The following is a 23,206-nucleotide window of genomic DNA, read 5'->3' as shown; positions in this document are numbered from 1 at the left end:
CTAAACCGCTCTTTTTTTAGGCAGCACTTCCGGGGATTCCATTCATGTCAATGCAGAATTTGGAAAAAGTTTTGCATCTTAAACATGACATAAAGTTGGTTCATTTGTGTAAAGCAAGGGTCTCAAACTCAAATTACCTGGGGGCCACATTAGATGAAGTCTGAGTGAGGCTGGGCCACATTGAGTATTTGATAAATAGCGGTTGCATGAAAAAAAGAGAAAGAGAGCGAAAGAACAACACGCAACACACTTTCTTAATCTTTAATAACAGTTCAGAACATGAAAATATATTCAGAACGTAAGTTTAAACTAATATGTCTACTCTTCTTCTTTTGCCTACTCCTTGCTGGTTGAAACCTGGCTACGCCCGCGGTCGGGGGTGGGATTGTGTGTACATCTACCACGGGCCGCACTGACATTATTCTTTGGAATTCAGTGAAGGGCCGCATAAAATCCTTCCGAGGGCCGCAGTTGGCCCCCGGGTCGCGAGTCTGAGACCCCTGGTGTAAAATGTTCATTGTTCATGTGCACAAAAAGTCACACTGCACTGATTCTCTAGAGGCTTTAAACAGCTTTACACACTTCGATCCATAGGCCATGATACGTATCGATACAGTGAACTTACGATTCTATACAGTTCAACATGATATATTTCAAATCAATTTGATACGGTTCAATAAAAAATAATGTCTAAATCATGGTTGTGATACCAAGTCTTTGCACTTTTCCACTTCTTGTGCAAAGTTCATAAGAAACACGGCCATTTTACTCATCAAAACAGAAAAAAGGATTGGAAACCCGTTGAGTCAGAGCTGAACCATTCTGTGTCATGTGCATTTTATTCACACTGAGAGAAGACAAAGGAGTCAGAGGAGGGAGGCACTGATTAAACTAAAGTCATATAAAATGTAGCTGGACGAGGCTTGATAAAGAAATCCAGCTGTCGTCATGGGAGATGTGGGCAATTTAATTTGTTCCTCTGCAGCAAATGGAACAGAAATGACACAGCTATAAAAAAAGTCTGCAGGTTTGATTATTATGCACAATTGAACAGTCATGATTCAGAGGACAATGATTTATAATTAAATGGACACAGTGCACAGTGGTCTGAGTTTGCAAGACACTTTTACTTTTACAATATATAAAATAAGAGATACAAAATGAACAAATGTCCAGCTTTAAATTCCCAAAATCTGTTCTGATTTAAGAGAATCCTGAACCTGACTGTTGGTACTCCTGTCACAATAATACATTTTGAAGTTCGATATATTGCTGAAGTAAATAAAAATGATGAACGATAATATTTAAACTAATATATACCCCTGACACAAAAACCCAGGAATGGGAAATACATAAAAAATACAATAATAATACATAGTAAAACAAGTAAAGTGCAGGGAAGGGGAGTGAGAGAGGTTGAATTAATAACTTCTTTGTCTCATTACAGATTGAAACTAAATACTGAAGTGTTTCATTCTAATTATTTACTGCAGCACATGATTTTTTAATAATGTTGTACCTTTTAGAATAATTTTTGTGGTTTAAATCTGCTCTTGGGTTTAGGGGTGTGCAAAAATCTCAAAATATCCATGTATCATATTGTTTAATGTGATGATACGGTGTCGATATCATGGGCTGCTGTTTTGATACATCGCCAGGAGTATTTTTTTGGTATATTTTACAAAATTTTACTGAAGTATTTGGTTACAGAGCTACAGTTTTGTTGCTTAAGTGGAAGGAAACTCATTTATGCGACACATTTGACATTTTCACAGTTTTGATGATTAAAATGTTTGAACTTTGCACAAGAAGTGGTTTAACAAAGACTTTTAGTATCACAGTCATGATTTAGACTAGATTTTTTATTGAACCGTATCGAATCGTTTTGAAATATATTGTATCGAATCAAAAGTGTACTGAATCAAGATATGTATCGTATCATGGCCTACGTATCGAGGTATGTATCGTATCGGCAAATACCCAGCCCTACTTTGGTTAGTGTGTGGGTGGAATACATTTGTTTCAATATTTTTTATCAACTTGTGTAGTTCAAAATCGTGACAGGCCTAGTAATTAGAAATTTAAATATGCAGCTTAACGTGTTTAAACAAACAAGTGCACCTTCCTCATTTGAGTTCATTGACGGTGTTTGCTGTCATGGCATTAGCATCAGCCTCCAGTGTAGTTCAGAGTTGTGGTGTTAGCATTAGCCTCCCTGTACAGTTCAGTGTTGTGGTCATGGATCTATTAAAATAACTGGATACAGTATTGCTAGCTTGTAGCTGCCTCCAGTTGACGTAGTGGCCAAACTCTGGAACTACAGCTTAAAAAATCCCATGGGCCGTGAGAAGATTTTTCTCATACACGCAATGTGATCACAAACTGCTCGTGTTCAGCTAACAGGACACCTACAACTTTCAAAAATGTCGGATTTTGTGGCGATTTTTACTTATTTTTAGATCATATCCTTTTTCTCAGCTCAAAATCCTTCAGTTGTCTTAAAAAAAGGCTTTATAATCGTTCGCTTCGGCTCCGTTCTGCTCCATTCTAGCTCCTCTCGCTCTGATTGGTCAAAGCGATCACGTGATACACGAGCCCGTGCTCCATGCGTGCATTCGTGTGCATTGGCGTGTGCCCGTGGGAGAAAAGAGCACGACTGCGCATGCTCGGTCGGCCCACAGCCACCAGAAGTACCTAGCCGGGCTAGGCTAATCTGGGATCATGCACCATTGAACTCGGCCCATTGACTTGAATGGTCGGCCATTTTGGAACCTGGGGGCTTTGTTGTAGTGTTCACATTATCCTCCCTGTACAGTTCAGTGTTGTACAGTTCGGTGTTGTACAGTTCGGTGTTGTACAGTTCGGTGTTGTACAGTTCAGTGTTGTTCAGTGTTGTACAGTGTTGTACAGTTCGGTGTTGTACAGTTCGGTGTTGTACAGTTCAGTGTTGTACAGTTCAGTGTTGTACAGTTCGGTGTTGTGGTGTTCACATTATCCTCCCTGTACAGTTCAGTGTTGTACAGTTCGGTGTTGTACAGTGTTCGGTGTTGTACAGTTGAGTGTTGTACAGTTCAGTGTTGTACAGTGTTGTACAGTTCAGTGTTGTACAGTTCGGTGTTGTACAGTTCAGTGTTGTACAGTTCAGTGTTGTACAGTTCAGTGTTGTACAGTTCAGTGTTGTACAGTTCAGTGTTGTACAGTTGAGTGTTGTACAGTTGAGTGTTGTACAGTTGAGTGTTGTACAGTGTTGTACAGTTGAGTGTTGTACAGTCGAGTGTTGTGGTGTTCGCATTAGCCTCCCTGTACAGTTGAGTGTTGTGGTGTTCGCATTAGCCTCCCTGTACAGTTCAGTGGCGGAGCTCTAAGAGGATGACAGTGTGGGGGAGGGGAGCTACGGTCACCTCCACTCGTTCTCTCTTCCTTGTTTTTAAAATAACACGTCTGCTTCAGAGAAATACAGAAGTCACAGGGACCTGAGTCAGATCTGGAGCAGAGCGAAGTGTGCACACCAAGACTGGAGATTAGGTTAAACATTAAACTCAAGATATGAGCAGAAGCATAGATTGAACCTGCAGTGTGGATGGTTTATTTAAGTTAATCTGTTTTATACTGTATTACAAAGGTTATGATCAATTAAATTATATAAAACTTACTCTTGTAATCTTTAAGCCATGTTATAATGTTTGTTAATTCATCAAAAAGATGCCCAGACTTGTGTTTTGTTTCATTCACACATGTTTGAGTAACACTTTATTATTATTAGTCTGTCTACATCTCCAAAGCTCAAAATGCTCTATTCCACCTTGTGATGTCATGAAGCCGTAGTTTTCAAGTTTATAGCTCCTTTTACTCTTTTATTTAGTTGAGATTGTAAATTCCAAAACTGAAATAATCCAAATGATTCAAGTGAAGGTGTATGGAGTTTAATAACGTAGTGGGAAAACTTCTGGTATTACCACATAGGACTGGGTATCATTAAGAAGTGGCAGATACCATGCATACCTCGATACGTAGGCCACGATACGATACATATCTCGATATAGTGCACTTTTGGTTTGGTAAGATATATTTCAAATCGATTCGATATGGTTCAATTAAAAATAAAGTCTAAATCATGGCTGTGATACTAAAAGTGTTTGTTAAACCACTTCTTGTGCAAAGTTCATATGAAACACAATGTATATGTATATGTGTCGCAAGTTTCCTTCCACTAAACAAGAAACAAAACTGTAGCACCGCAACAAAATAATTTGGTAAAATATACAAAAAATTACTCTTGATGATGTATCGATACAGCAGCCCCTGATATCAATACTGTATCATCACATTAAACAATGCAATATATCGATACGTTGATATTTTTGCACACCCCTATTAACACGTTAAAAGTGCGAAGAGTGTTTTTCATGTGTGATTGAGAAAAAAACAACAAAACTAACAGATCAGAAAAGAGTAATATGGACCGTTTAAAGTGGAGACGGGTCAGAGCTCAGGTGGAGTTCACTGTGGAACTGTCAGATTGCAGGTTTGGGTTTGTTGACCTGGTTTATGGTTTAAATCTCTGTAATTACTGGTTCAGTTTCTCCTCTGTCTGTGTAAATAAACCAAAGTGAAATCATTTTTTCACAATAGCTTTAGAAAGTCGGGCCATTATATAACCCCAAAGACGCAGGTGTTGTCAGTCGAATGAAGTTTATGACATAAGATGAATATGACAGGTTTGTGGAGCTGAACCCAAACAAATAATGAGAAGGAGAAACATTTGTGGCTCAATTCATGTTTTTTGAAAGAAATATCCATAGAATTATATAGGCCTTATGTTTTAGAAGGTGTAAAGAAACAGACAGAACATGCAAACCCCATGCTTGTTCTGTTATTTAACATTAAAGCTCTTATCTATGCTGTGAGAGGAATATCTGATAGGGGAAGTGTCTGCTCAAAAACACATTATAACTCGTCGAGACGGAGTCAAACAATCAGCTCTTTATATTTAATGACCCCTTGAACTTGTGTAGTGTTATGCAAGGAAAGTACGTGTAAAAGACAGCGACAGACTTCAGTATTTTTGGAATGTTTTATTCTTTTAGACAGAAACACTCCCCAAATCTCACAGGGATATTTTAATAACATAAACAGCAGTTTGTATTGACCATAAGCGTCCATTGTCCTTGAGTTACGCATTTGCAGAGTAAACAGTTTGACTTTGATACAGGGGAATAAAAAGCTGTTCTTTACGTCAAAGGAGAGAGGGAGAGAGAGAGAGGAGGAGGGTGAGGAAAGGAGGAGAGAGGGTAGAAGCAAAAAGGAGAAGTAGAGGAGAGACAGGAAAGGGAGGGAGAGAGGAAAGAGGGGGAGAGAAAAAGTCTTTAGCCCAAGGTGACCCTCTGACCAGCTCATGACCGAAACAAGGCTAATCTGGAGCTAACCTTACTACCACACTAGCAATGACACCATTTTCTGTTTTAGTGGTAGCAAAAGAGGTAAAATATTAATACTTTACTCAAATGTAATAAAATACAAACATTTCAAACTTGATTTTAATACTGAGGAATAGGCTTGACACTTAGTACAGATTCCTATACCAAAATGATAACAAAAAATCTTTACTTAAACAATATAGTTTTCAACATTAAATCATAGTACTTTCTTTTCTATTCCCCTGTGGTCATATGTGTGTAGTCCCTCAGTGGTCCAGGTAGCTTCCATAGTGGTCCATGGTCTTATACACTACTGGTCAAAAGTTTTAGAACACCCTAATTTTTTCAGTTATTTATTGTAATTCAAGTCATGCAAATCCAACGAAGAGCTTGAAATGGTACAAAGGTAAGAACTGAACAGACAGAGGTTAAAAACAAACATAATCACCCAAAACAACAAGATGGTAAAGCTTGAAAATGTGTGTGTGTGTGTGTGTGTGTGTGAGTGTCCAGCACGGTGTCCGGACTTAAACCCCATGGAGCTGGTTTGGGATGAACTGGACAGAAGAGTGAAGCAACCTACAAGTGCCACACATTTATGGAAACTTCTGCAACAGACTTGGGAAGAACTTTCTGTACATATTTGATTTCTATTGTAAAAAGAATGAGCCACGAGTGTGTTCAGCTGTTCTATCTGCCAAAGGTGGACACTTTGATGAGCCTAGTCTAGATGAGTTTAGAATAGGTTTTGGTTTATAAATTGATTCCATGATTTCTTTTTCAACTCAAATTGCTTAGTTGTTCTATGCTTTCATTTCAGAGTGCAGTGTCACAATAAACTGAATAATTTTCAGTCAAAAACTGGAAAAAGTGTGTTCTAAAACTTTAGACCAGTAGTGTACTTGTTCTGAAACAGCTCAAGATCAGTTATTCAGGAAAGATACATTTCTGTCCTGTGAATGGGACTTTTTTCTTAGTATCGATACCTGCTCAAATGTCTAGTTTTGATACTAATTATAGTATTGATTAGTAGTGGTGAGATCCTAAATTACATTTCATATATAATTGTGCTGACAATATATTTTAATCTAATCTAGTAATACTGTCAGAATAAAGCTTTAGATACTATTATTATTTAATGAGCTACTGTTTGGGCCTAAACTTTATGGTGGAGGGTCAGTCACCTTCCTGTCTCCATGGAGATGTTATTACTTGCCTCAATGTTCCACAGTTTGGCATTAAACCGACTTAGACAATTTATATTGATCCACAAGGGAAATGACTTGAACATAGTAGCTCACAAATCACATTATGATAACAAAGAGCTAAATAAAGGGCAGCAAGCAAACATAATACATCTGGATTGTTTAACTCCATGGAGACAGACACATGAGGGCCAGGCCAAGTCCTTTTATTTTGTTATTTTTTTGGCAGCAAACTCACCTAAGAAGGAAGTGGCTATCCTGTCTCCTCTCAGGTTGTCCTCTCAGGTTGTGGGTTGGACTTACATCTGTCAATAATATCACAGTGCTTCGTGACTGGTTTGTTAAATTGTATCGATTAAATTGATTTGTTCATTGGCTATTTCGTTCTGTGGTTACAGTGACCAGGGTTTATGCCTTAAGGTCACAAATCTATTCTTTCAAATGCATTGATCATTTGTCGTAGTATTCACGGAGGCTAAGATGAGGACTAAACCGAGGACTAAACCAAGGACTGAACCAGGACTTGAACCATGACTGAACCCGGACTAAACCCAGGACTAAACCCAGGACTAAACCCAGGACTAAACCCAGGACTAAACCCAGGACTGAACCAGGACTTGAACCATGACTAAACCCAGGACTAAACCCAGGACTAAACCCAGGACTAAACCCAGGACTGAACCAGGACTTGAACCATGACTAAACCTAGGACTAAACCCAGGACTAAACCCAGGACTAAACCCAGGACTGAACCCAGGACTGAACCAGGACTTGAACCATGACTGAACCCAGACTAAACCCAGACTAAACCCAGGACTGAACCAGGACTTGAACCATGACTGAACCCGGACTAAACCCAGGACTAAACCCAGGACTAGTACATTTCCTCCCTGTACTTTGTCTAATCCACTGTAGTTTCCTCTCTCCCCCTGAGGTCCAAACAGTTTAAACATTGGGTTCTTTGTGGTCGTTCAAACAAAGGAGCGATGACGTAAACTCGGCTGTAGAGACGAGCAGAGGAGGCAATTTACTATCTACAACATCTGACACAGATTTACTGTGATCAAACTGCAAACTGTCTCTATAACAAACTGACAGCATTGAACTGGAATCATTTTGACTAGACGACAATATAAAACATTTTAATAATATTTTCATAATCAAAAGCTGTGCACAAATATGTATTCTATAAATTAGACAAACTTTTTAGAAGAAGTCATTTTTCATTTCTTCGTATTTTAACACTAAACACTCAAATGTCCTGCAGTGTGACTATTACTTTTCTTTAAAAAATCTAGAATGTCTCTTGTGTCAGAGACTGTTCATAAAGATATTAGTGTAAATATATTAAATTTCGTGATACAGTGTAGTTATTGTCAGCAGCTGTAGCTCTTTATTTAGTGGAAAGAAACTACATTTGACATATTTTAATGATTCATATAAACTTTGCACAGGCAGTAGTTTAATAAATAAATACTGTTGCTAAAATGTATTCAGTTCCTAAAAATGATACTGTATTGCCTCGTATAATGTGCGATATATAAATATGGATTATGCATGTATTGTGATAGTTGTTGCAGCCCTACTTATTTAGTTCACCCTTAAAATGTGTCAGAACATCATCTTATACACCCCAGGGAGTGTAATGTGTTTTATGTAATTTAATGTGTAGTGTAAGACTCATTGTTCAGAGGAAACACTTAAGCTGAGGGGCTTTAAACTGTAGAGACACTGAAAGAGGAACAGCTCAGGGCTTTGTTTAGACTCCGGATGTGCTCTTTGTCTTAAGCACAACTCAGTCTCACTGTCAGAGCATGGCTTATCGGGGGCTTTTATTACAGACAACAATATATGGACAAAATATAATGCAGTATATTTTCTAGACCTTCAGTTTGAGGCAGGGGTCCATATAACTCTGTGGGAGATTCACTGTTTTTAAAAGAAATCCAAACTTGGGTTCAGCATTTGTGGATTATATCTTTATTTGTTTGGGATTGGCTCCATAAACTCAGACTAATTCTTTCAGCTGACAATAATCACGTCTTTGGGGTTGAATAATGGCACCACATTCTGAAGCTACTGCGAAGAAAAACACTTATTTATGCTGACCGAGAAGACACTGAACTTGTGTTTTTGTTTCATGTGGATAGTCCCAGTAATTACAGAAAAATTAACCACAAACCAGATCAACAAATCTTTACTCTGACAGTTCCACAGTTCAAATTTTGTAGTAGTGTAGTATTTGCAAAGAGCTAATATACATGAACATTCACACAGACAGTGGTTTCCTCTTTTCTGCATCCCTCGAGGAAAAACTAAAACTAAAACACAACTTTCCCACAATCAGGGAGTAATTCAGCTCCATAAAATGTTAATGTTTTCTGCCTTTGAGCCCTGTGTTTTGTAATAATTATGTTTAGTTAACAAAAATGTTGGGGCAATGTCACCTGTCCAGCCACAACCATACGCTTTAACAAAACTTTACAAAGATGAGTGGATCTGGAGCTGTGGTCTGTCTCCCTGATTTCAAAGGGCGTGATTGACGGGTGGATTAACCAATCAGAGACGCAAAAACTAACAGTGGCTTACACATAAAAAAGGAGAAAAATGTACATAAAAGACTGAGAAATGGCACAGATTTTTACAGAATCAACAATCAAAACAAACTATTATATCAGGTATAAGAAGTTTTATATTTTGTCCTGAAAAATATGAGAGGAGATGTCTTTGTATTTGAGAAACACAAGCTGTGGTTGGATCATCTCAAGTTTGGACAGAGGACTTTCACATTCTATAGTCCACACTTCTAGCCAGGCTGGCGCCACCTAGTGCCTCCGCTTACTTTCATTTCTCTCCAGCGACTAGGTCAGGAATTAGAATTCACTGGACGGTTCGCAAAAACCCTGGAATTGCGAGTTCGGGCACCAGCCAATCAGTGAAGAGCCATATATTTTTAGTTGTCAACGATTACCGAGATCTAGGATTTAAAGCTGGAATAAAGAGAATGTTTGGTGAATTTGATCAAGGGGAAAGACGTTATTGTTCTTCTTCCTACAGGATTTGGGAAAAGCTTCATCTACCAGTTAGCTCCATTAGAGGCGCATTACATACGTCACGACCAAATAGCAGCAATTTGTTAAATGATAAAAAGTACCCGCCTACCGTTGAGCGAACGAATTCTAACGCTGTGAGGTCAGACGGTTTCTACAAAGTGAAACGGGCTACCACACTTCTGGATTCAAACAGAATGTAGGGAAGGGACTGGCTGCTCAGGCAAAGGGCCGATGTGCATGACTGATGTTCCATTTTGTGCGTCTCTCTTCAGGTACGGGCAGCGGCTCTCTGTCTCACGCCATCATCCGCTCCATCGCGCCGTCGGGGCACCTCCACACGGTCGAGTTCCACCAGCAGAGGGCGCTGAAGGTGCAGGAGGAGTTCAATGAGCACCGCGTGGGTCACATGGTCACCGTGAGGAACCAGGACGTGTGCAAAGACGGGTTTGGGGTGAGCGGAGTCGCAGACGCCGTGTTTCTGGACATTCCGTCGCCGTGGGACGCAGTGGGACACGCCAAGAACGCTCTCAAGAGACAAGGTACGACAACATGGATGTGTTACAATGTCCTGGTATTGATACTCAGACTTTCAGAGATACTTAATTACCCAGAGTTCTGTCAAAGTGAACGATAGGGATGTAACCATATCTAAATCTCTCGATATTATATGTACCTCTCTGAACGATTTATTTATTGCAACATTTTGTGTAGGCTAAGTTCTTTCATAATGCAAATAATTACATGTAAAATGTTTCATACTAGTTATTTCATCATGTAAATTGGACTGAAACAGAGCAAAGCATCATGGTCTATGTAGTTCTGTTTTTTTGGCTGTTGCTGCACGATAACAATGAGAAGCAGAGAAACTTGTAATTTGATATATTGTGATGGCCCACGATATTATTGTGAGACTTTTACGATACAATATCATGATATTTTGGTTATTGTTTCATCCCCGTCGATCACTTCATCACAAACAAATAAACAGTAAAGCTAATCCCCATATTTAAGTATGAATAGAACATGTTTATTTCAAGATAAGTGCATCATTTATGTGCTCTCCTCTAGAGCCCGACCGATATATCGGTTGGCCGATATTATCGGCGGATATGGGCAACTTTAGGCATATTGGCTATCGGCCGATATGCTTGCTGATAGGGGCCGATATTTCACGTGGGCATGTTATACCTGTTATAAAGCTTAGACTCTCTACATTCTGTTCATTTAATCCAATTTACAGACAGATAAATGTCCTAATATGTGGCTCCACATCAGTATTTATCTACGGAGTCATTTGTCTGTGTGTGTGTTCGTACTGTCCCTGAACACACCACAGAGTCGCGTCACTCACGTGTGTTTGTTTACACCTGCAGACACAGATCCAAACACTGAGATTATTTTCTTTTTACGGAGAATCGGTTTGAATCTGGATTAAAAGGACATTTATTAGTGCAGATTTGTGATGTGAGAGGAGCCTGTTTGAGCGGTGAGTGTTGGAAATATGTCGACTTTGAAGCTAGTTTTTGTCATTTGTTGGCTTTGTCATGGGTTAGCTGCTGTAGCTCCCGCACATAAACAGACTGTTTTCTATTGGTCTATTGTAAAGTGACTATATTGGCCGTATATTTGCTACTGGACCTGCACTGATATGGAAATGAGCTGTGAATAGAGGTGTGAATTATGACATCTGCGCATATAATTAATTACCGCGGCGCGCACGTATTTACGGCTAAAGGCTAATAGCGCTACTTTCTTTACAAGTTATGGGTCCGTCGCGAACGAAATGACTCTTAGAACCGGCTCTTTGAAGGGAACGACGGGAGCCTGATCCTTATTGGGAGCCGTGTTTTCTCTTTCTCTCAATTTTTTTTCTCTTCACGCCGCGTGCAGATTCGTGGTATGACAGTGGCAGCGGCTAAAAACGAAACTTTGAGAAATTTAGGATTTTAGGATTAAAAAAAAAAAAAAAAAAAAAAATGAGCATATTTGACTGTAGTTTAGCATAAAATAAATAAGTCCCGGTTTAGTCCTTTTTCAGTCCTGGTTTAGACCTGGTTCAGTCCTGATTCAGTCCTGCTTTAGACGTGCTTTAGTCCTGCTTGCAACAAAACAATCTGAAGAGCCACTTGGGAGCCAAAAGAACCAGCAGCTTTTAGTGAGCCGAGCCAAAAGAGCCGGTTCTCTAAAAAGAACTGGAATACCCATCACTAGTGTCTAGAATGTGATGCAAAAATGCCATTAAGTCAACCTACTGTCTGTAAATATGATGTAAAGAGGCAGAATAACAATAAATGTTGCCTAAATAAACCCAATTTAAAATCCACCAGAGCCAAACCTAAGTTTTTTAAACAATTCAACATTTACAGTGAATTTTTACATCACTAAATATATCGGTGATTATATCGGCTATCGGCAGCTCCAACTTCCATTATATCGGTTTCATATCGGCCACAGCAAAATCCATATCGTTCGGGCTCTACTCTCCTCAACACTAACATGTAAAAGAGAAGTTTTAGTGGACACATTGTTTACCAGAAACACACACGTTCAGAAATTTCAGCTGAAAGTGTGTTAGTTGTTAGCTCAAATGCTACTTTAACGTGCTAATTCTGATCTAAAATCAAATGCCTGAATGTTCCACACTCAACACTGACTTTAAACGAAGCCCTGATCTCTGTGAATGTGGTCGATGGTTGGGACCAGGCGTAGACTGTATGTAGGAATGGACATAGCTAACGCGCTAACCGCTGCATTTCAAACAGGAAGTGAGCACGGGTGTTCTTCCTGCTCCATTGACCCTGGCTCCCATTGACTTATACTGGAATGTTGTCACCCCTCTCTCTGTACTGTGTGCTGCTGAGAGCCTTGTCATTTTGGTTAAAATGTTCATATTAACCCACCCGTCATCCTGATAGTGTTTTTTTTTTTTTGTCCGTTAAAAAATTCTTTTCATAATACAGTGCTACTAACCTTTAGCATCGTGAGCTTCGGTGAGTGGCACTGAACGCTGTGGGTGACGTCACACTCATTTAAGTCCACTTCTTTATACCGGCTCTGGTACCAGGGGACGCCCTCTAGATTATTTATAGTCTGCATTTTTCATGTGCTAATGCTAATGGCCAGAGGAGAAATCCAGGGGACCGGCTCTTGTGTTCCAAACTCTGCCTGGACTAGCAGAGCTGATGATGGCATTTAGCATCATACGCAGCAACTAATGTCTATGATGCAGTGGGGTCCGGTCAAGTGGTCACGGAGGGAAACAGGGGCAGATTTTTGACATTCAAATGTCTCTTATTCAGAAACTAGAGGGACTATTTTTTTTGAAAAATAATTTTCAAAGATCGAATAGCACAAAATATGATGCAATACATCCATTTATTGACATGATTTGCAGGTCTTTGAAATCTGGGAAATAATTTTTGTTCCATGTTTCATACATGGTCTGTTTAAAACATATGGAACTTTAGAACCAAAAATGGTACAGAGAAAAGGTCAACAGTTTCATAAACTAGAGTACATATGTATCTGTTGAATACATTTTTATATCAGATGCAACTTGAATTTTTGGCCTTGCTGTTTACTTTTGCTTGACCGGGCCCACTGGCAGCATACTGGGGGTGTACTGCATATATGTCTATGTAGGAATGTTGAGCAGTTAGTTACATTGGTGATACAATGCACACATTAACAAATACAGTTTTAAGACACATCCTTAAAAATGCTTTTAAAACTGCTCTTTTTGTGCTGTAAATAAAAGTTTTGTCTACAGATTACTGACAGAATAACAGACACGGGGCAAAGCAGTGACAGGAGAGGAAAGGATGAGACACAAGAGTCATTTATAACAGAGATCGATCTGTACTCACCACGCAAGCGTAAAAAACATATCTAATATCAACTCTTTCGTGCATTTGACTTGCTCTATAACTCTCACACTCATTAACTTCCTGCTTTGTTCAGGGTCATTCTGAGGTCACGAGAGCAGAAAGCATCTGTGGTTTCCCCAACAACCGCAAGTCTGAGCAGGTCCCAGTTTCAGCTGCAGATCAAACTTTAAACAAACTTTAAACACAACACAACATCTCCTGCTTAACCTATAGTACTTTATCTGTCTGACAGGCTGTAACGTGCACTGAATCAACATGTGTAAGTTTTCTGTTTGTCCTGTCAAACTCAACTGATGCATCGTCTGTTTCTTTGTATTTTAAAAGTCCCTTCAAGATGATATGGTTTGAGAGCGCTGTGCATGACGACAACAGACCAGGAAGATAATGCCTAGATTATTCGCTTTATCGATAATTGTAATTGTTCAGGTCACAATATAATCTTAACAGCTAAAATTATAATTGTGACTATTTTCGAGGCAAAAATTTAGTCAAATTCAATTAATACTCCAAAACTTTTAAACCTAAAATAAAGTGGATTTTATGACAGTGTAAGTTGCATTCATTACTAACATATTCAGATAACCATCACCATGTTGCCTTTTATTGTTTTGAAAATGCTATAGTCACAAACAGACAACATATTAACCTGTTTAATACATTTAACTGTTTTTATTTTTTGACACATTGACTCTCCTTCTCCATCATCCCTCGCTCTAAGTCACTCCCCTTTCACAACACAAACTACTGTGAAACTACTGCACATCATATCAGGTCTGTGAAATTGTGTACAGTTTTGTTTGTCTTTATTATCAAATAAATATCAAGCCTTTTACAAATACATTTCTTGGTCCAGAAACAAATATAACGACATTCACAAATATAATTCATGACTTACAAATAAATGTAACATCATTCACAAAAGCATTTCTCCACTCAAAAGGAAATGATACATGATTCACAAATGTCACTGCAGTTACATTTATTTGCAAACCGATGAACCTGCATTTACAAACCACTGTATATATTTGGGACTGCCCCTGCATTTATTTGTGGAATTTTGAGACCTGCCTGACAGTTTTCGTTGCACAAATGTGTTTTTGTTTTGTTTTGGGGTTTTTTTTACAGCCAATTGCATCAGCTGTGAGTAGTAGTAGTAGTAGTTAGGTGCATAGGTTCCAGATAATTTTCAGGTTGACTGGCAAAAATGGCAGGGGAAGGTGGTTTGTCAGCTGTACTATAAGTTGTTTATCTCCTTGTAATTTAATTTAACGTGTTTAAGGTCCTTTAAGTTATGAATTGTATTTGTGAATGTCATTTGGTTCTGGACCAAGAAATGTATTTGTGAATAGTGTGATATTTATTTGAAAGTAAAGACACTAACCTATCTCCAAAAGAGCGTGGGTGTCAGAGGCTTGTGGGCAGACCCTTGTAAAGGCCCAGGAGAGATCACTAAATTGTTCAAACGTGCATGGATGACATGTAAAACCTCTTCAGGCTTTGCATAATACTTCCTTTTTAACCGTGACAGCAGAACTCAACTCTGCTCTCTAGAAATTATATAAAAAGTTTAAAAAGTACTTGTAGTGAATAATTAGGATGCTTGGAATAATTGGGTACAGTACGTGTTTTAAATAAATAACCAAATATCTTGTTATATAATCTCCATTAGTAACTGCTCTCTACTGTACTGTTATAAATCCTGTTTTAGAGGCTGTGCTCAGTGTGAATCAGCTGCTTCACGAACACAGGCCTCTTTTACTCAGTTCTAAAGGCTCATATGAAAGAGACTGAGTCCTTTTATGGTGCACTGTACTCTGCTCCACTCTGTCTATGCTCTTTCACATTTCACTCACCAACAGCTGCTGCTCTGAGAAATGAGCAGTTTTCGAGCACATGTAAAGGCAACTCTCCAGCACACTGGCATTATAATTTACTAATGGAGTAATTATGTATTTGAAAGATTAAACTTGGCATTCAAATACAGCTCAAATTACAGGTTAATATCAAAATGGGTGCCCAGTAGATAGAACTTTCCCATGTATTTGTGTGAACTTTGTCATGCCCCAGTACAGTATATATTGTATAAGCAGCTCTTGAGATCAAAATAAGTCCACTGCATTCTCTCTGCTTCTAATTAGAAAGCTTTTTATTGTCCGATAATCTGGTAGTGCAAAGTGCTTCTAAACTCATCACGGTGAATAATTACGGCTCTTTGAATGCATTAAAAAAAAAGAGGAATAACTTTGGAGCACTGCAAACTGTTTCTAATGAACTAGTTTTGTTTTGCATTTTGTATTTTCAAAGTCCAATCCAAATCTAATCTAAAGACCCATTACCTTTACTGAAAGCAGAGCACTCAGCATAGACTGTGTATAGAAATGGACATAGTTAACCTGCCAGCCGTCATGTTCTAAAGAGGAAGTGAGCATGGGCGCACTTCCAGGTCCATCAACTCTTGCTCCAATTCACTTTACACTGAAAAACCATTGTTCCGGTCTTTGTAACTGCTGCTGTCAGACTCTTTATTGTGGTCTTAAAATGTTTGTATTAACCTACTCTACATGATCTAAGTATTTTTATTTTTCTATTTTATCCGCAAATCAATATAAACATTAATAACAGACAAATCAGGCATATTCTTTCTCTGTTTTTGATTGGCTCTTTGGTTGCTCTGATACTCGCAGTGTGAATGCATAAAATGAACCGTGGCTCCAAATTTGCTTCTATAACTGCCGGCCTCGATGAGCTTCATTTGACTGAAGCTGAATACCATGGGTGACGTCACACTCCACTTAGTCTACTGTCAGTGGGACTCCCTGGTCTAGACTGACCCCTGGATCCTTCATTTTCAGATCCATGTTGTGAAACCGGCCCCTTTAAATTCATGAAAAATAAAGAGGAAAAGCAGCTTACATGAAATGGCTCACTCTGATAAATGAACTCCACCTCCTCCACACAGCCTTAACCTCAGGGAGCTGCAGTTCCTGGTATAAGCTCTTCACAGAATCCATGTTAGAGGTCAGAGTCATGAGCAATGACATCACTTCATCAAAAGTTATTTATACATTTACACTGCTCGTTTACTCGCCAGGGTTGTCACAATCATTGAAATCCTGGAAAAGTCATGGAAATTGAAAATGTCATTTTCCAGGCCAGGGAATTTTAGTATCTCTTTCACACAATCACAACGTTCTGTGAAGTTCTCATTAGACTATTCTGATTATTTCTTAATGTCTGCATGTTTTATTTAAAAGAGACCACAATAAATGCACTGACAGGATTTTGAATGTTCAAAAACTATAATACTATTAGGGCTGGGTATCATTAAGTTGCCGATATGATACATATCTCGATACAGTGCGCTTTCAGTTCGATACAATACTTTTTAAATTGATTTGATACAGTTCAATAAAAAATAAAGCCTAAATCATGGCTGTGATCTAAAACTGATTGTTAAACCACAAACATTTTACTCATCAAAACAGTGAAAATGTCAAACGTGTCACATAAACAAGTTTCCTCCCACAAACAAGCAATAAAACTGTAGCTGTAACACAATAATTTAGTGAAATATACCAAAAAATACTCTTGGTGATATATCAATACAGCAGCCCACGATATTGATACTGTATCATCACATTAAACAATACGATATATCAGTATTTCAATATTTTTACACACCCCTAAATCCCAAACCATAAGGAGAGTGGAAAGGTTTAACAATTCATATTTAACCCTAAAAGTCTGATCAGTTCTACACATGTAGGTGCCGTAAAGTCATGGAAAATTCACTTTAGTTCATAAAACAGTCATGGAAATGTTTTGAAATTTTGTCAGTGAAAAAGCGTGGGAAACCTGAATCTCCTCTCTTTCTGCATTTTGATTAGTCATTATTGCTCATCTGTTGCTTTCTCATTCTAATTCTAGTTTTTCCAGATAACATAAACATATTATCTTGACATTTTTTATATATTTTCCACCTCTAATAGTTGTGTTGGTGGTGGAAGAGATACTCATACTAGTGCTGAAGTAATGCTAGTGCTGAAGCAGTAGTGGTGGTATTTGTACTAGTGTTCATAATAGTAATCGTGTTAGTAGTATTAGTATTAGTATTAGTATTAGTATTAGTAGTAGTATGCAGCCTGTACATTTTCCCAGCCGTGTTTCCCAGAGGAGAGGAGCAGCTCTGTGTTTGACCTCATATGGGCAAACTCCACTCTCCGCTTCACTGTTTATCAGATGTGAGTTTGTGTTTCTATGGACCAGACACAGACCGAGATCAAATATAGAACACAACTTTTGTACTTATCCACTTTTCAAATCCAAATTTAAATCCACTTTAGTTGTAGAGCACATTTTACAAACAAAGCAGTTTCTAAAGTGCTGCACAGAGATTAGAAAATGAAGACAACAAAAACGTAAATTGCTAAAATTTGATTAAAAACATAAAAACACCAAAACATGAACTAGCAGTAAATATACTCATAAAATAGCAGTACTATACTTATAGACACATCAAGAATCTCGAACTTCCGGACATTACACAATTCATACTGGGAAGGATTTTCCGAAAAAGTGAGCATGGGATGTGTCTATTGACAAAGTCGATCTTTTCTAGTCTTTTGAACCATATCACTTTTGTTTCTGGTTCTGATATTGTCATATTTTAGTTTTGGGATTCAGACATCGTTAATTGTGTGGTTGTTGGATCCTAACAGCGGAAAACGGCTCGAGAAATTTGTTTGCGAACTCCATAGATGCAAAAGGGAATCAGATGTGTGTGACTGTAAACCTCTGTTCAAACTGTTTCTCTTCATAATGTAATTGAAAAATAGTGAAAGGTGAAGGTGATGGGCAGGACTGATCCACAGGAAGAACCAAAAAGGAAACATTTGACTGCCTAAATCATCCCGAGTTTGCAGAGAACATTTTGTATGTGGAGAACCAACAAAGCAAAATCCTGATTCCTCACTTAACCTTGTTCACAAATTTAAAAAGTCAACACCAAAGTGAAAGGCTCCAACTGTTCACCAAGAAACACCTTCCACTGCAAAGAGACCAAGACGTGATGTTGCTGTAAAACCACAAGAACAAGAAAGTGCAGCTCAGTCTGTTTGTCTTCTGCACCTCTCGATTAACAAACAGGATCCCACTTTGATGTCACTCCACATATAAAATGTTCTCTGCAAACTCGGGATGATTTAGGCAGTCAAATGTTTCCTTTTGGTTCTTCCTGTGGATCAGTCCTGCCCATCGCCTTCACCTTTCACTATTTTTGAATTCCGTTGGGAAGAGAAACAGTTTGAACAGAGGTTTGAGTCACACACATCTGATTCCCTTTTGCATCTATGGAGTTCGCAAACAAATTTCTCGAGCTGTTTTCCGCTGTTAGGATCCAACAACCACACAATTACAATGTCCGAATCCCAAAACTAAAATATGACAATATCAGAACCAGAAACAAAAGTGATATGGTTCAAAAGACTAGAAAAGATCGACTTTGTCAATAGACACATCCCACTGGGAAAACAAACATGGAGGTTTGATGTTCACTTTTTCGGAAAATCCTTCCCAGTATGAATTGTGCAATGACCAGAAGTGTGAGATTCTTGATGCGTCTATAAATATAGTACAATGTAGGGCTGGGCAATCGAGCCAAAATAATATTTACTATTTCACTATTTTTTTTTTTTAATTAAAAACAAATACAATAACTTCTGTATTAATTCTGTTAGGGCTGGACTAAAACTCAAATGAATTCGATTTATTTGTGTGTTTAATCGAGATTTTGTATCTGAAATCAAAATGAAAACAAGTATTATTATGAAACAAGTTTACTCCTGAAAGAGAAAAAGCTTCCCCTGTTTGAAAGACTTTAAAATGTTCCAGCATGTCCAGCCTAAACTAATAAACTAATGTGTAATACCTCAAAGCAGATTTCTTTTTAAACATCCAAAACAAATCTCATATTTTCCAATCTTCCTCCTCCTCACATCCCCCTCTCTTTCCTCTGCAGCATTCACTCCCTCCATGTTGTAACGTTGTAAATCTCCCACCACTTTGGCTCCCGGCCGAAACTAATCTGCCTCAGCGCCTCTGTTAGCACGAGGGGAGATGTCGCGAACAGGAAGTGCAGTCATTAGTCAGCAGGAAAACCCGAGTGAACTCTGTCGCACGTTTACACTTTTCGGACACACCCCGTTGGCTCGCGCCGGTTTGTAAGAGACAGAGACGTGTTCATGACCGGTGTTGACTCAAGGAGCAAATGAGGCTGAAATATGCAGAGGAGGGGAGGGGCTAGGGAGGGGTCGGTGACATAAACGCACTGTTCAACTGTAGCAGGTTGTGAAAACTTGAAGTCATAAGATGTATTTCAAGTTGCTTTCATACGACATCACAATATTGTGTATATCAGGGGGTGTTCACACTTTTTCAGCATGTGAGCTACTTACAAAATGACCAAGTCAAAATGATCGACCTAATACAAAGCCAAACTGCACTGAAACACTCTGTGCCCCTTTTTTGGACCCTCACCCACAGTTTGAGAACCTCTTCTTTAAGAGAACTTCCTCTGGCACTTTACACAAAACTGTGAAAAAAGTGAAGGAAGATTTTTAAACCTGTTTTTTAAAGTTCCAAACTGGAGTTTCATTCTTTTGTGGTTTTGCAGTGATATTTACCAGCCTCTGCACGTTTACCAAACCAAACGCACATAGTGACAAACACAGATGCATTTGTCACTTTTGTTAGACAAACTTCAGCCAAATGTGGCAGTAGGTCTGTTCTGTAGATCCGCTCTATGCTGTAGACCTGCTTTGTGCCAACACTGGAACACAAATTTAGATTCGTTTTTGCTTCACGTTTGGTCTTGCTCTTCTAATCAGCCGCACTGTGGGAGGGGCTTGTGTTGGCTGTACGCAGGAAGGAGCGAGAGCGTGAAAAGGCGAGGGGCGGCGTGCTGACGTGAGGCAGATGGACAGGTAGGATGTTTAGGAAGTTGAACCTGCCCTGTGATGCACCTGGTACACGAGGGCACACGCTGTCGCAGACGAGCCGTGCATAGGGAGCGTGTGTGTTTGTGATGTGCCGTAGAGTCTCCGCGGGTTTCAAATGAGCGCACAGGCTGCACTGAGACGCCCCACACGCTCCTGCACCCGCTACAAGTTTATTACCAACAGCAGCGGCCGGAATGAAATATGATCACACTTGTTGAGTGTCAGACCTTGAGTGAGAGACAAGACCGAGTCCAAACACGAGTCCGAGACGAGACACGGCGATCTACCCACACGACCTTGGCGATCGACTGGTAGATCGACGTATTGCGCACCCCTGATCTATAGTTTGAGCTGGAGATAGGTCAGAATCGTCAGGTGGATTTTGCTGTGTGTGTGTCAGATGTAGATTTGTTGACCTGGTTTATGGTTCAGATCTCTGTCCTTACTGGGCCTGTCCACCTGAAACAAAAACTGGCACTAAGTTCAACATCTTCTCTGTCAGAATAAATGAATAAAAGTGAAATTACTTATTGCAGTCGCTTCAGAAAGTGGTGCCATTATTCAACTCCAAAGATGTAAGAGTTGTCAAATGAAAAGACTTCAAACAAAAGATTAATATGACAAGTTTGTTGTTGTCTCTCCTCCCTCTCTCCTTCACCTCTCTTCTCTCCTTCTTTTCTCTTTCCTCACTCCCTTATCCTCCCTTTGTTCTCCCCTATGTCCTCTCTCATTCCTCTTTCCCCTCATTCCCTCTTTATTTTTTCTCTCTTCCTCTGTCATCTCTCTCTCCTCTCTTTTCTGTCTCCCCTTTCTCTCTTCCCCCTCTCTCCCCCTTTCCCCTTCTCTCTTCTTTTCCCTCTCTCTCCTCTGTTCTTTCCTCTCTTCCCTCTCCTTCTCTCCCCTCTCCCTCTCTCCTTCTGTCTCCCTCTGTCCATCTCTCCCCTCTCCCTCTGTCCTCCTTTCCTTCTTTCCTTCTGCCCCCTCTCTCCTTTCTCCCCTCTCCTTCGGTTTCCCTCTCTTCTCTCTGTCTCTCTCATGTCCGTCTCTCCCTCTCTCCATCTCTCCTTTTGTCTCCCTCTTTCCTCTTTGTTTCTCCCCTCTCCCTCCTCCTTCTCTTCTTCTGTCTCCCTCTCTCCTCTCTCTCCTCACCATCTCTCCCCTCTTTGTCTCTCCCTCTCTCCTTCTCTCCTTCTGTTACCCTCTCTCCTCTTTCCTCTCTCTATCTCTCCTCCTCTCCTCCTCTCCCTCTCTCCTCCTGCAGGTGGTCGGGCGTGTTCCTTCTCTCCGTGCATTGAGCAGGTGCAGAGGACGTGCGCCGCTTTCTCGGACCACGGTTTTTCGGAGCTCTGTACCGTAGAGATCCTCCTCCAAGTCCACGACGTCCGGACCGTCTCTCTGCCCCTCCCGGACTTTGGACCCAACCCGGATCTAAACCAGGACCAGAACCAAGACCAGAACCACAACCAGAACCAGTCTGGTCCGGGTGCAGTGACCATCAAAACGACCACAGCTCCCAGAGAGATTCCTGGACACACTGGTTTTCTCACATTTGCCACTAAACCAAGAACTTAAGAGGAAAAAATGACTAAGAAAATATTTTAGTATTTTTTAGTTTAAATATTTTGTGTTTCACTTGAATAAAGGCAAATGGGAAGAGCAGGAAAATACTGAACCAGACTCTGTGTGTGTGTTAGGATTTTGCAGTTTTATATTGATTTAATGTTCAAATCGTGAACTTAAACATTATTTGTAGTGAAAAGCCTTTTTTTTTTTTTTTACAGTTTATCTTATTGTCGTACTTATTACCACTACATAGTGCAGAATTGCTCTCATGTTAATGTATATTCCACCAAATATCAACAGTTTTTTGTAATTTTTTATTCTTATTTGGAATATTAAAAGAATTATGGTGCCTTTTATTTTCTAAAACAAACCTTTGTGTTGTAATTTGTGCAAATATGATGAACCCAAAACCTGCAACTCACAATGATGCTGAATTATATATCTCACAAATAACCTATCTGTTTTTTTAGTGTATCAGCTATGGGCCTTAAAGGTGCATTGTGTAGCTTTTCTGGCCACCTGCTTTGTCTCCATGGAGATGTTATTGCTCTGACTGGAATGTTCCACAGTATGGATTTGGACATATCTGACATTTGGATATGGAGGAGTCAGACGGAGCAAAGAAGAGGGTCAGAGGAGAAGAACAGAGGAGCAGAGAAGATGGTCAGAGGAACAGAGGAGCAGAGGATGCAGAGAGGCTCAGATGGAGAGAGTCAGAGAAGCAGAGGTGAGGGTCAGATGGGGAGGGTCAGAGAAGCAGAGAGAGAGTCAGAGAAGCAGAGGAGAGGCTCAGATCTCCTGGAGCAGTGGTGGTTTCTTGGTTGTAAAGCCTGCTGCATTTAGCCGCTCATTTTCTGGTTAGCGCTGTTTAATCTCTTTAGTGTATTTTTGCGTTCTAATCCTGGATTTAGCGTGGGACAGGGATATAAATGCCTCCTGTATCCGAGGGAAGTGATGGTGTGAAGACCGAAGCAAAACCGGGACCTGTAGTAAAGCCAGACTTAGATCAGGGCCAGTCCGTAATCCCAGTAAACAGTCGTAGATCATTTCCAGTAACAGACCATTCATACAAAGACACTCTTGTTT

General features: G+C 39.6%; 1 protein-coding gene across 1 annotated transcript in view; it reads left to right on the top strand.

Moving 5' to 3' along the window:
- Window positions 1–22,476, top strand: part of trmt61a (tRNA methyltransferase 61A) — a 36,876-nt gene extending 14,400 nt beyond the window's left edge. The window contains exons 4-5 of the mRNA XM_020917285.2: window positions 9,948–10,214; window positions 21,819–22,476. Of these exons, the coding sequence (XP_020772944.2) occupies window positions 9,948–10,214; window positions 21,819–22,129 (578 nt within the window). The 3' untranslated portion in view covers window positions 22,130–22,476. The remainder of the gene's footprint in view (window positions 1–9,947; window positions 10,215–21,818) is intronic.
- Window positions 22,477–23,206: the final 730 nt, after the last annotated feature.

The sequence above is a fragment of the Boleophthalmus pectinirostris genome, unplaced genomic scaffold (genome assembly GCF_026225935.1).
Source record: "Boleophthalmus pectinirostris isolate CB_2022bp ecotype Guang Dong unplaced genomic scaffold, ASM2622593v1 HiC_scaffold_10, whole genome shotgun sequence".
In the NCBI taxonomy this organism is placed as follows: domain Eukaryota; kingdom Metazoa; phylum Chordata; class Actinopteri; order Gobiiformes; family Gobiidae; genus Boleophthalmus; species Boleophthalmus pectinirostris.
This window is presented reverse-complemented; position numbering and strand designations above follow the sequence as displayed.